The sequence below is a fragment of the Diadema antillarum genome, unplaced genomic scaffold (genome assembly GCF_040938485.1).
Source record: "Diadema antillarum isolate AM-2024a unplaced genomic scaffold, OU_Dant_1.0 seq00000773_RagTag, whole genome shotgun sequence".
NCBI classification, from domain to species: Eukaryota; Metazoa; Echinodermata; class Echinoidea; order Diadematoida; family Diadematidae; genus Diadema; species Diadema antillarum.
The window spans coordinates 172,693-185,817 of NW_027271662.1; the positions used below are offsets into that span (position 1 = coordinate 172,693).

Here is a 13,125-nt window from a genome sequence, read left to right on the forward strand (position 1 = left end):
ACAGTCATGTTTTCGGTACGTTCGAAGTCGCCAATGTCAGTTTGTTCAAATGAGTGTCACATCTCGCATTTCCTTCTACGTATAATCTGCAGTGCAAGGGATCGACTCCAAATAGTAAGGGAGATAATTTATGCGTTTGCTTGTTTGTTTTTCGTTTGCTTTTGTTTTTGTAGCTTCAATTCGATAAGCAACTCCGGTAACAGAGGACTCTGGTAAAGAACAATGATAGTGATAATGTATCATAAAATGTGCTAACTCCATGTATGTTGGAAAGCTGAAAGGCGATATTGAACAAGTATGTTTCTATGCAAAATTTTAAAGGTTCAACAGAGGAGCAGTTGTACAAGCGTAAGGTGCCCTTAACTCCCCCTCCCCATAATATATATCCTGAACTCTTGCTCATCAGTGCTTCAAACAAACGTGTTCCAGAATCGAATGTCTTATACATCGAATAATGCTATGCTCGTACTTGTTTCTTTGTTTCATTTCCATCTGAGAAGATGGCTGGACTTTTCACCAAACAGAGGTGATTATGTGACAATTAAGAGCTGAAGAATCGAACTGTAGAGATTATGAATCCTTCGCAATGTTGTTAACGAATGTTTTCACTGGAATTAAACTGATAAATATCCCGTGACTAAAAAAAAAGAAGAAACACACACATACACACAAGCATATGGATTTAGGAGTGTTTTTTGTTAGTTTGTTTGACCTCTTGGTTTATATTCAAACTAACTGGATTAAATTTTCGGATGTTTTCCACTGAAAAAAAAAAAGGTTGGCGGTATTTTTATGTGATGGGAAGATGATTCACCATACCATGCAATTCATTGTCGCTAAACGGATCTACAAATTATATTGTGAAAAAGTGCCATTCATCTATTAGCGACGAATTCATGACTTATTCTCAGGCGGTTTGAACCGCAATTTCCCGTTATCCTGATGAAACTTATATATTATTAACATTAGCAATGATTGTCGTCAGTTTACATAGGAATTCGGCCAATCTCTTAGGATTTTTCATCGTAAACATTGTGGAGATGAACTCGTTAATTGTGTCATGTGAAGCGTTCAATAATTACATTTATGTCTGAATTATATCATCCAGTAATGGCAAGTCCACGCAACACCAACTACGACAGGGTAAGTGATGGATGGAGAGTAGGTAGCCGCCGAGATGGTGGAAGGGTCAGTGAAGAGAGAGGAGGGTCAAGACGACATCCAAATGCATGTCATTCAGGAGTTCCGGATACAGAAGTGAAGCATAAGGGTGCCGATGGCTCCAGGATAGGGGTAGCATGCTCGATCCGAGGTCGCCGAGGTTTTGAGAGGATACAGGACTCTGATAGGTAATTTATTATGTTGTTTACTAATCCTAAGCGTTAATCCTAACCGAAAGTGTACAGTTGGTTTAAACATTAAAATGGCTACAATGATTGGACGTGCAGTTTAGGTAATGGTGATTCTATAAGTGAAAGTGACCTATGAAAGGGAAAAAGAATTAGATAACCGAGTATAACTTATACATAGCAAAAACTTTGCGGATTAGCGGGATGGATTTTTTTTCCGAGGCGTATTTCATCACATTACGGGGTAGGATTATGGGACATGAAGTTATTGTGAATACACCTCCAAGCATATAAAATAAAACTCAAAAGCCAAAAGCCAAAGCCATAAAAGTCAAAAGCTGATGTAGCATCTTTTGGAAAGGAAGTCTTCATAATTGCGTCGTCATGAAAGAAAAGAAAAATGTTTCCATAGTTGTGATATGACACTCAGCAAGTTCAAGATTGGTGGTTTGGTGTATGCTACCCGGAGTAGAAAATTCACCGGAGAAATCTGTCAGGAACGTAAGACATGGAATCATGATTTATTGTCATGATTATAGAGTGGACGAAACACGTTTAGTCCATAGATCGGCTGGGAAAGATTAAACAGTCTACCGTTATCGAGAGTTATTTAGCACTGGACAATTATAGTGGGCTTTTGCAGTATTGTTGACGCAACCCACTCTGATGATAAAGTCCCGTTTCTCATAGATGAAGTATCGCTATACTTCATTATGATACTCTTTTTAGATTTCATTTCTTTTTAACCGGTTCTATACTTGTACATGTCGAATCTCTCGCCACTATATATATCGCCTATACCTGAAAATTAAATCCATGCATGTATTCACTGCAATTTTTCACTTGTTAAAGGAATTGGCAGATGCCATTTATAAAAACGCTTCGGTGACAGCTATCAGGGTTTACCGCATGATCTACGGTATTGCAACATGACGCGTAATCTTATGTTCAAATTACTTATACTTATTTAGACCTGGTGCTCATTCCAGCGGGGGTCAAAAGAATCGACGAAACTTTCAACCAATCAGCTCTGAATTGCTGCGGGACCTGCTCAAGAAAAATCCTTCCGAGGCAGCGGTGGAGCTGAGTTCACTCAAGGGAAGTGTAGAAGCTGGTGTCAATGAATCAAAGATTGACGAGAAGAGGCAGAGGCTTATATGGCGGAGTTTGGCATATATCTGTGGAACCATTTGTGCAGATCATACAGTCACTATGCTGCTCACCTTGGTGTCTGACTCAAAACTGCTTACACGCCATCTCCCGTCCTATCTTATCAAGCTCAGAAATTTGGCAAATGAGTCTATCAATGAAGTACAAACTCTCTTCATGGATGTTTTCATCGTGTTCAAAACAATGCTACAGAGTTTGCCGAGTCGAGTGGCAGATGTCAAAGTTTCCTTCATCCTACTTGAAGATGTCGTGGAAGGATTCAAAGAAGCGTATCCAGACCCATACAAGCATCTGAGGCCCATTATGACTGATATGTCACACCAGATCGATGCCCTTGAAAAGGAGAAGGACAGAAAACGTCAAATGGATAGCGTTCGTAAGAATCCTCCTCCGGATGACTTTTGCCAGCAAGCCATTCTTCCTACCGCAAGAGAACTTAAGGCAGGGTATCAACCATTTCTTCGACCTCATATCACGAGAGGCGTTTATGCGGATGGAGATCACTACTTGGACGTGCAGTTTAGACTTCTCAAGGAAGATTTCGTCTATCCTTTACGTGTAGGCATATCAGAATACCTTGCCTTCAAAAGAACACATCCCAACCAGAGGCCTAGACTTCATGATATCCGAATGTATGAAGAAGTGCGCTTTGTTCAATCTATTCGCAATTTATCAAGAGTCTCGTACTGTATGTCCTTCAAGACTCTCCCAAGAGTTCAATGGCAAACATCTAAGAGACTTGTATTTGGGTCTCTAGTTCTCCTTTCCAGCGATGACTTCCATACGTTTTTCTTTGGAACAGTGGCCAAAAGAGAAGTAAAAGAACTGGAAGCTGGACGTGTTGTTGTTCATTTGGTCGATCTAGAGGATGCTTCCTGCCTGTTAGGAAGAACTTTTGTCATGGCGGAATCTTCTATCTTCTTTGAAGCTTATCGTCCGGTATTGCAGGGACTTCAGCGAATACAATCCATTCCCTTGCCCCTAGCAAGGTATATCCTTAGCCTCAGTCAAAACGTTTACAAGCCACTCTATTTACGGGCAGAGTCTGATGATTTACCAGAGGAAACTGCGTACAAGGAAATGGACATATCCCCGCTGTTTGAAGAGAATCGAAGTATTAGCTTAAGGCATGGATTACAGCGAGTCTTCAAGCAAACAATTGAAGTTACGAATGACGATGCTTGGCCGAGTATTGATGATGTAAAACTTGATCCGTCACAACTCAAGGCAGTAAAGACAGCACTCACTAACGAACTCTCCGTTATTCAGGGCCCGCCAGGAACCGGCAAGACGTATGTCGGTCTCAAGATCGTTCACATCCTCGTTCAGAACGTGCATCTGTGGTGTACTCAAGCAGACCCTGGTCCCATTCTCTTGGTATGCTATACAAATCACGCCCTTGATCAATTCCTGGAAGGCATTCTCCAGTTCCTTCAAGCAGATATTGTAAGAGTTGGTAGCCGAAGTAAAAGCAATGCACTCCAGCAATATAACCTTAATAGATTACTGAGACGTAACAACAGCGTGTTCAGAGATCATGATAATGCAAAGGTTATCGTGGAGCGAACCCAGGCGCGTCTGGCAGGAGCTAGAAAGGGGATCGTCAACGAGTATGAACTAGGTCCCTTTATGTCATGGAAGCATTACAACAGCCTGCTCAGACTTTCAAAATTAAAGAAGGTTGATTCATGGATGGTGGAATGGCTATTGTGTGATCATCAGAGCGACTCTGACTGGAAGCCAGGGCAGGCAACGCAGGTTGCAAATGGAGAAGAGGAGAGAGTACTGGAAGAGGAGAAAATGCTTGAAAAGAAGGAAGAAATGACAGAAGCCCTCAACAATCCAATAGACATTGCGGAGGAAAAAGACTATGCAGAGGTTAAGTGCATGATTGAAGAAGACTTTGAGACAGAAATGGCTGAATTTGAGAAGGACGACGTCCCTTTTCTAGGTCTCGATTGCTCTCTTCTTCAAAACCGTTTGAATCTTGCACTAAGGAGTTACATTGTCCGAAAGTTGCTAGGAAAAGATAGCATTGATCCTGCTTCCATGAACAAAATTCGTGATGTATGGCGAATGTCTCCAAATCAAAGATGGGCACTGTATCACCTATGGCTTGGCAGGTACATCGCAGATCTTCGAACGCGTCTGCCAGTATACGAGAACAAGTACAAGCAACTGTGCTTACAACTAGAGGAAGCCAGAGACATAGAGAAGGTAAAAGTGCTTCGAGACGCTACCATTATTGGCATGACCACAACTGCGGCTGCCAGCAATCAGCAAGTGCTTCAGAGAGTGAGACCGAAGATTGTGGTTGTTGAGGAAGCTGCTGAAGTGCTTGAGGCTCACATCATAACTGCTCTTCATTCTTCTTGCCAGCAGCTCATTCTTATCGGTGACCATCAACAACTCAGACCAAAGCCAAACGTCTACATGCTGGCAAAGAAATATCACTTGGACATTTCCCTGTTTGAACGACTGATCAACAATGGATTTCCTTTCACTCAACTACAACTTCAACACCGAATGCGCCCTCAGATTGCGGACATTCTGAGGAAACACTTTTATGATGTTCTAGATGATCACGACACTGTGAAGGAATTTGAGAATATTAAAGGAGTATCCAAAAGTATGTTCTTCATTGACCACAGACAGCCAGAGGGCTCGTTTGATGACAATCAAAGTCATTTCAATTTGCATGAAGCAGAGTTCCTGGTTGCTCTATGTCAGTATCTCATACAGCAGGGATACAAGACACATGAGATCACCATACTGACACCATATACTGGTCAGCTTCTCCAGTTCAAGAAACTGATGGACAGGAGGAATGAGTTTCTCGGCGTAAAGGTGACTTCCATTGACAATTACCAAGGAGAAGAGAATGATATAATACTTGTGTCATTTGTTAGGAGTAACGATGATGGAAAGATTGGCTTTCTCGAAATCTCAAATCGGCTGTGTGTCTCCTTGTCAAGGGCGAAGAAAGGCATGTTTTGCATTGGCAACTTCGCCCTCTTTGCTGAAAACAGTGACTTGTGGAAAGGAATTGTGGAGGATCTGAAGAAGACCAACAGCATTGGGGAATCATTGCAGTTGCGATGTGTAAACCACCCTGACCCACAGACTGATGTTAGAGCAGGAAAGGATTTTGAAAATGCTCCAAATGGTGGTTGTATGAGGCCATGTGAAGCTAGACTAGAATGCGGACATGTGTGCAGACAACTTTGTCACCCTACTGACAAAGATCATATTTTGTACAGATGTGAAGCACCGTGTCTTAAGACTATCTGCACGAGCAATCACACTTGCCCGAATTTGTGCTCCGAGAGTTGTCCCACTAGCTGTCCTGTGATTGTAAAAAAGATACTACCATGCTGGCACTCATGCCAAGCGCCATGTGGAAGGGACATAGCTGATATCAGGTGTTATAAGGATGTCGAGAAGACTCTACAATGTAATCACAAGCGGTTTCTCCCCTGCCATGAAAGCACTGATGATTTACATTTGTCATGTGATATCATGGTCACAAGGCTGCTACAGTGTTTCCACAGAAAAGAGGAAAAGTGCTGTGAGCACGGCAAGTGCATGGAATTTGTAAAGAAAATATTAGATTGTGGTCACAAGTGTCTTGAGGAGTGTCACAAGCATCCAAGCGAAATCAAATGCCACCAAGAAATAGAACAAATGCTCCCATGTGGACATATGTGCACTGTTCAATGCCACAGAGATATCCAGAGTATCGTGTGTAAAGTAGTGACAAAGAAGCTCCTTTCCTGTGGACATGAGGTGGAAGAGGAATGTTGTGTCAAGAGCAAGTGCCAGCAGCCTGTACTTAAGAAACTCCCTTGTGGTCACAATGAGGAGGTTGAATGCTGGCAAGATCCAAAGGATGGGTGTTGCTCGTCAGAATGCCAGAAGGTACTTCCATGTGGTCACAAATGCCGAGTTAAATGCGGAATGTCCTGCACGGAGAAATGTGAAGAGATGATAACCCGGGATAACTGGCCATGTAAGCACAAAGTGACCGTCAAGTGCTGTGACAAGCCCAGCGCATGTTACGTAAAGTGTGACTCAACGTTGCTGTGTGGGCACTCTTGTAAGGGTACATGCGGGGAGTGTAATCGAGGACGTTTCCACTTGCCTTGCACAGAACCTTGTCAGAAAATGCTGATCTGTGGACACAAATGTACACAAAAGTGTGGGACGCCATGTTCGTCTTGTCAACAGAAGTGTCCACAGAAGTGCCGTCATGACCAATGCAGCCATACTTGCAATACACCTTGTGAGGTCTGTACGAAGCGGTGCAATTGGAATTGTCCACACTTCCGTTGCTCCAAGTTATGTTTCGAACCGTGTGAGAGACCTCCGTGTGACGAGCCCTGTCGTAAGAAGAAGAAAAAATGTGGACATCCCTGTATCGGTCTCTGTGGAGAGATTTGTCCGAAGACATGTAGAGTCTGTGACAAGACTGAGCTGGAACAACGCTTCTTTGGAACCGAAGACCCCAGAGTATCACGGTAAGTATCTACGTGTACTTTTCATATTTACAAGAAATAAATTCGTTAGAAACAAAGTGCACTCATTCTGTGTGAGTGACAAGCCATAAAGACTGAAAATGCTTTTACTTGAAATTAAATGATGGTTATCATATACATAGAACACTCACGAGTACCGTGAAATGTATTCGGTCTATCGTAGTGTGTATATGAATTCTGAAATTTACCATAAAGAGTACAGCGTTGACAACAATTAGGTATGTATATCATAATGTATATATATATACAATCATTTCATAGGAAGACAAAAAAATGACCAAGATGCCATGTATATTGATCGAAGCGTTCGACATTTAGTCTTCTTTGGCTTGATTGTCTGTATTTACAAACATACATGTAGTCGACAAAGAAATGACAATAAACCAAGGTACATGCCTTGGATAGAACTACTGAGCATAATATGAAATGATAAGAAATAAACGTAATGGACTGAACATGATTTCAACATAACATCACGGAACATTAAAATCTATTTGGCGATTACAAAGCATAAGGCAGTTTAGAATACATTTTTTATTTTCGTAACCAGGCGCCTGTATGTGGCATTAATCTTTTTTACCTAAAAAAAAGAATTGTGATAAGAGATTAAACATGAAAACTGAAATTTAATATGATTCTGGGATTGACTGCAACACGGGGAGTTGGGGGGGGGGGGGGGGGAATCTGTTGAAAAGTAACCCGAGTTTTCTTGGGTAGAACATTTATGCAACAGGCCCCTTGTTTAGTTTATGATTATACCGCCGTCTTACCGTCATGTCGGTGTCTGAATATCTATATCATAGTGTGGCATATTGTTTTGATCAATTTATTGTCAAAGATATATGCAGCTGGAGGACTGTGGCCATGTCTTTGAGGTAAACGGACTTGACAAGTACATTGGATATCGGACAGGAAAGACAGCAACATCATTGTTCAAGGACGCAGTGGTAATTCATATCGATTTCTTCCGTGATATAGTTGACTATTATTAGAGTCCTCCCATTTTTCGTGCAAGATGAAACATGACATAGATCACGTATTGGTGTATTTGCACAGATGCTCGGTGAAGGGAATTACGAAATGTAAACCAAATACATATATAAGGAGTATTACAAGAAACTGTACGTGTACACAAATTACAATGATACTTGCGTTATACCATATACCGCTTGTTTTATCTTACTATTATATATATATATATAATATACACATGTATGTATATATATAAATTAATGATATATATATGATATTTATAAATAATTGTTGTTACCAACTGTCTAAAAGGGAATTTGTGGATGCCTTTCAAGAAGGGATATTGTGCCAAATTTTAAATGAGTATCCTTCACGACTTTGATAATAAATCATTTGGATGTTTACTGACGACTATATTCTTAAAATTGTAGTGTTTTCCATCAAATATCATATTTGATCACGTTACTTATTATCTGCACAAAAGTGATTAAAAATAAGTTTATCTTTTCCTTGAAGGTTCCTTCTTGTCCGAGATGTGGTACACTGATAAAGGTGAGTCGTCGATACGGCTCAATCCTTCACACCTATCGGAAAAGTCTACGTTGCGTTATTGACGAATCACAAAAGGAACACTCAGAGCTCATCGACATCATGATCCGTCACCCACTACCTATAGAATCATATCTGTTCGAGCGGGCGAAAGACCTTCAACACATGACATCAAATCACAGAAAAGGCATCTGTTTCCGAATTAAAATGGTCAGTCGAGTACAATTGTGCAGCTTTTCATTTATTCGAAAGCTGAGAGGTCACATGAAATGCAACGAGATGAATGACGTGAAAATCGTTGGTATCTTAAAGAGGGCGCTTCAAGCCAGTGCGGATGAGACCGTGAGTTTTCTGACCGGAGATGTCGTCGAGCTAACCGAGCAGCAAATCCATGACACGAAGACTGAACTTAAAAGGCAAATCATGCTCACAGAGTTCCTGGAGCTATTTATCAAAGGAGTGAAGGGCACTTCTCAAATGGAGCAACTCGTATCCATTTTGGTATCAGAAACCCGCTTCGGGAAGAATCAACATAGATCAGTCGATCGGCTTCTGACCGAGATATATCATATGAATGGGTTTACTCGGTTATCAAGCCATTCTCTAGATGATCTTCCGGAGCAGCTGTCAAATAACTTGGATTTCTGGAGACAATGTCAGTTTGGCCACGTACTGAGGAGCAGTGAATCCACGCCAAACATTTGCCCAGCATGCGACAATGAAAGAGGACAGTCGCTGTGTAAGCAAGATGAGGAGGGGGATGCCAGTGAAGAGGAGCCTTCTGAAGAAAGAGGCCAGGAACAAGGACTTGGTCGACGCCAAGGCCGAGGTCGTGGACGCAGACGGGGAAGGGGAAGGGGATGGGGAAGAGGACGAGGCAAGTGTGGCGAACAAGATCGAAAAAGATGATATTCAGATCTGTGTAGACTTAGACAAATACGGGAATATTTTTCCAATCATAAGCAAACAGTTTTGCCAACGAGAGGGAGGCGGACATCATCAGAAAATCAGTGGCAGTTCCCTTCTGCTTTCATTTCGTTGAAATATTGATAGTTCACTACATTTTGTTGAAATATTGATTGTTCACTACATTGAGATCTCAAGAATTGTACAGAAAATTGTAACTCTGGAAACAGTTTCTGTCGATTGACGTCAACAAACTGTATAAAAGCATGCTTAGGCCTAAGTGCTAATTTGAGATTTCTCGACTGACAACGATGTCTTGATTGATACATAATACTGGGTAATACATGTATGTTTTTTACCGGCTTTCTTGTAGTATTACAGATACAGAAAACATGTTTTAGTGCATTTTCATGTAAATACAGATATCTAGCACACAGTATACATTACTGAACAATGTTGTCATTTGAGCACGAGCGCTCACGGTATTGCTCTCTCGACATAATCGATATAAGTATAGTATGCTTTGTCATTGTAGTCGTGCTGTTTCAGAATGAGATTTTGGCGCCTTTATAGGCCTACACATACAAGCCTGACTTACGACAACCTTTTGACAGAGATTTTTACTCTATATTAATCAGTGACACACTTAAAAAGTCATTTTATCTGTTTATTAACTTGTTAGCTGAGTCTAGTGATGTTAACTTCATGCTCGCAACTTGGATTAAAGGAGTCACAATTGTCTTATTCCCTCTGAACCTATCCCATGTTCGAAGCAACCACTCAAAAATAATTGAAAAATGTGTCAAAGTGGATCCGCCTCACAAACACGAAAACAATGGATTCATGCCTTGTAAAATAATGACCAGGTACTCTCTGTCAATAGGGAATATTATGTCTCTGTGATGGTAATTTCTTTTTGCCATCCCTACGTACCAAAGATGAGCGTTATACATAATGGTATATAACGACACGAGAACGCGTAAATAGAAATTGCGCAAGGATTGATGAAATGAAAATCAATTTATTACTCGACTGGGCAGGTACGGGCACTAATCTGTTATACTGGTTTATGAACAAACAATCTATTTGTACCATATCAGTTTTACTTGTACGAATTAAGTGAAAGAGTGAAAAAAGTCCACTTTTACAGTTTTAAACACTTTCAAGTTATATATACAGGTCTGATTTACACTTTTGCACATACTTCCGGATGGAATTTTGTATATATCATCATTACAGAAAATGAAATTTCATTTAATGTTTAAACAAGCGAAATATACCCGATTTTATGGTAGATTCAAAATGAATTTTCAGATTGTTCAGAAAGACGGTGGCTTCAAATCCCCATCATCAAAGGCACAAATGCACCTGTGGAAATATTTTGTCCGTCCATATAAAACTTACAGCTGTTTGAATAATAAGCCAGTTCGGAGTTAGGTAATTTTGCACGTGGCAGAAACGACCTTTCTTCTTCTCATTTGGTTATTAAATACTTCACTCATTTTCAAAGCGATATAATGCATAAACTTGCCCGACGTAACAATATATGGAATTCACGAATGATGTTTAAACAAAGAATATACTTGCATAGACCAGGCGACCATGCAGCATGGTCTTTCACTTGACATTTGGGAAAGTATAAATTTCATTACGAGTATTTTGCATTGACTGCATATCAATATAGCTTTTTCTATTGATTTTTGTCAGATATACCACTTTTGCTATCAGGTGGATGTGTTGGCAAGCACCATTTATAATGGTTAATCGATTAATCATCACATCACAGTGTTAATCTCATTGTATTAAAAACAAAAACCAACATGCACTGTTGGTACAAACATGGACCAAATGACATTTTTCTGCTCATGCGCAAAGTGGAGCCCGGAACTGGCTTATTGTAGCCAGTTGAAAGTCCAGTTCAACTCTTTAACCTCTTTCATGGCAACAATATACCTACTACTCTTTAGATGGATGTTTGCGTTGCACAGAGTGTGGTGCCATACATGTACCATTTACCATGTATCATCATGTACTGACGTGCACCAACATTACTATCGAATCTGTTGGAACGCGATTTCAATGACTTAGCGCAGATTTCGCTTAGATTTAGACTGTAAATTTAATGATGCCGTGTAGGCTACATGTCATATCAAATTATGACTGCAAATTTGCAAGCTAGAATATCGAAGGCCGTTGTATGACAACTTTATGTGATTATCTTTGATTACAATAACAAGACTTATTGGAACAAAACAGTTTGCACTCCATACAGTTCAGTGCTTTACAAATTGGAAAGAGATGGGCTTCGTTTATGTTTTATTTTTCTTATTTCACCAATATTGTAATTCTTATCACAATTAAAAGAACTAGTAGCAGTGTGTGTAAGATTGGTTTATGTATAATGTCTGCGGTTATCAAAATCTTATCATTGCTATGAAACAGTATCTTGATATCGTTATTTCGCAACCTCAATGTACACTTTATAAGAAAGCAATTTAAAAACAAACAAAAAATTCCAAGGATAGCAACCCATAGTAAGCAAGTTATTTGGAGTCTAGAACAAATCCAGTGAAGCAATTATGTACATGTACCAAGTACGCATATCTATATACATTGCTAACGTTGAGAGGAAAATGTTGTGATTGAATCCATTTAAATTGGACATACAGAGTTTAAGACATGAGACGACAACATTGATGATACGTCCATAATTGTAAAAGTACTTGCCACTTTAGTGAAGCCGAAAACGATGGTAACTTGCATATAAGCCTACATCCTGAACAATGACATAATATTGCAAAAGGTCAAGTCGCGCCACATCATGTTTCCAACATTTGTTCTTTTATTTTCAGCGGGAACTAAAAGTTGTGTACATTCTTAAAAGTACACTGGATAGTTATAACTTCAGTTTCATCAATTATATAAGGCGGCTAAATGTATTTGTAATTCAGGCATTTAAGTGTAGTGGCAAACGTATAACACCAATATTTTGTATCAGTTCACTTTACTATGCTTTTATCAATGTCTTTTGCATTGCGTCGAGTTACTGGTTTCCTTGAGACATTTACAGAATTTCAAACGATTGTGTAGGTTTTCGTAGCAATATTGTGCAAAATACTTTGAGTCAATTGCAAAAATTGTTGTAATTATATGCTCTTTCGTTTGAATCTAATGTTCACGTTGTCTTTGATAGCAGGAGCGATTTTGTAAAAATCGGCCGGTGGCCGGTGGGAAATCGTCAAGTTGCCAATGGGGCATCGTTCAGGGCTCACACGGGTAAATAATTCCCCATAGAGACGTGTGTTAAAATTCAAATTTCAAAAAAATTCTGTAAAATAGCTGGGAGAAATCAGGTGTTTCATCTTCACTAACCTGAATAAGTGAGATATTACCTTTCATCCATCAGATTGCCAGGGTGGGTTGTTCTGCTCTAATTCTGTCCAGGGGTCCGCAAAGCCAGACTACGAGTTCTTGTCACTCAAAAAATCACCTATTTTCCGTACACGTACCCAATGAAATATAGTCCCCTCAAATTCCATCAGAAAAGCTTTCATCTTCCAACCAAAATGCAGTTTGTAGAGGAATTCATACTCAATATCTACAGCTATTCAGTTTTTTGCCAAACTACATCATTGATTTTTAAT

General features: G+C 40.0%; 1 protein-coding gene across 1 annotated transcript; it reads left to right on the forward strand.

Moving 5' to 3' along the window:
- Positions 1–1,768: 1,768 nt before the first annotated feature.
- Positions 1,769–9,484, forward strand: LOC139738904 (NFX1-type zinc finger-containing protein 1-like). The gene is made up of 5 exons (XM_071649533.1): positions 1,769–1,803; positions 2,321–3,633; positions 3,664–7,036; positions 7,893–8,001; positions 8,543–9,484. Exons 1-5 carry the CDS (start codon positions 1,769–1,771, stop codon positions 9,482–9,484), a joined length of 5,772 nt encoding a protein of 1,923 aa, XP_071505634.1.
- The last annotated feature ends 3,641 nt before the right edge of the window (positions 9,485–13,125 follow it).

Excerpts from the sequence above, each read along its gene's own strand:
- LOC139738904 (XM_071649533.1), top strand. The coding sequence starts at position 1,769 with ATGACACTCAGCAAGTTCAAGATTGGTGGTTTGGT. Across the intron at positions 3,634-3,663 it reads GCTGTTTGAAGAGAATCGAA|TCTTCAAGCAAACAATTGAA; the intron begins GTATTAGCTTAA and ends GATTACAGCGAG. Across the intron at positions 8,002-8,542 it reads CATTGTTCAAGGACGCAGTG|GTTCCTTCTTGTCCGAGATG; the intron begins GTAATTCATATC and ends TTTTCCTTGAAG.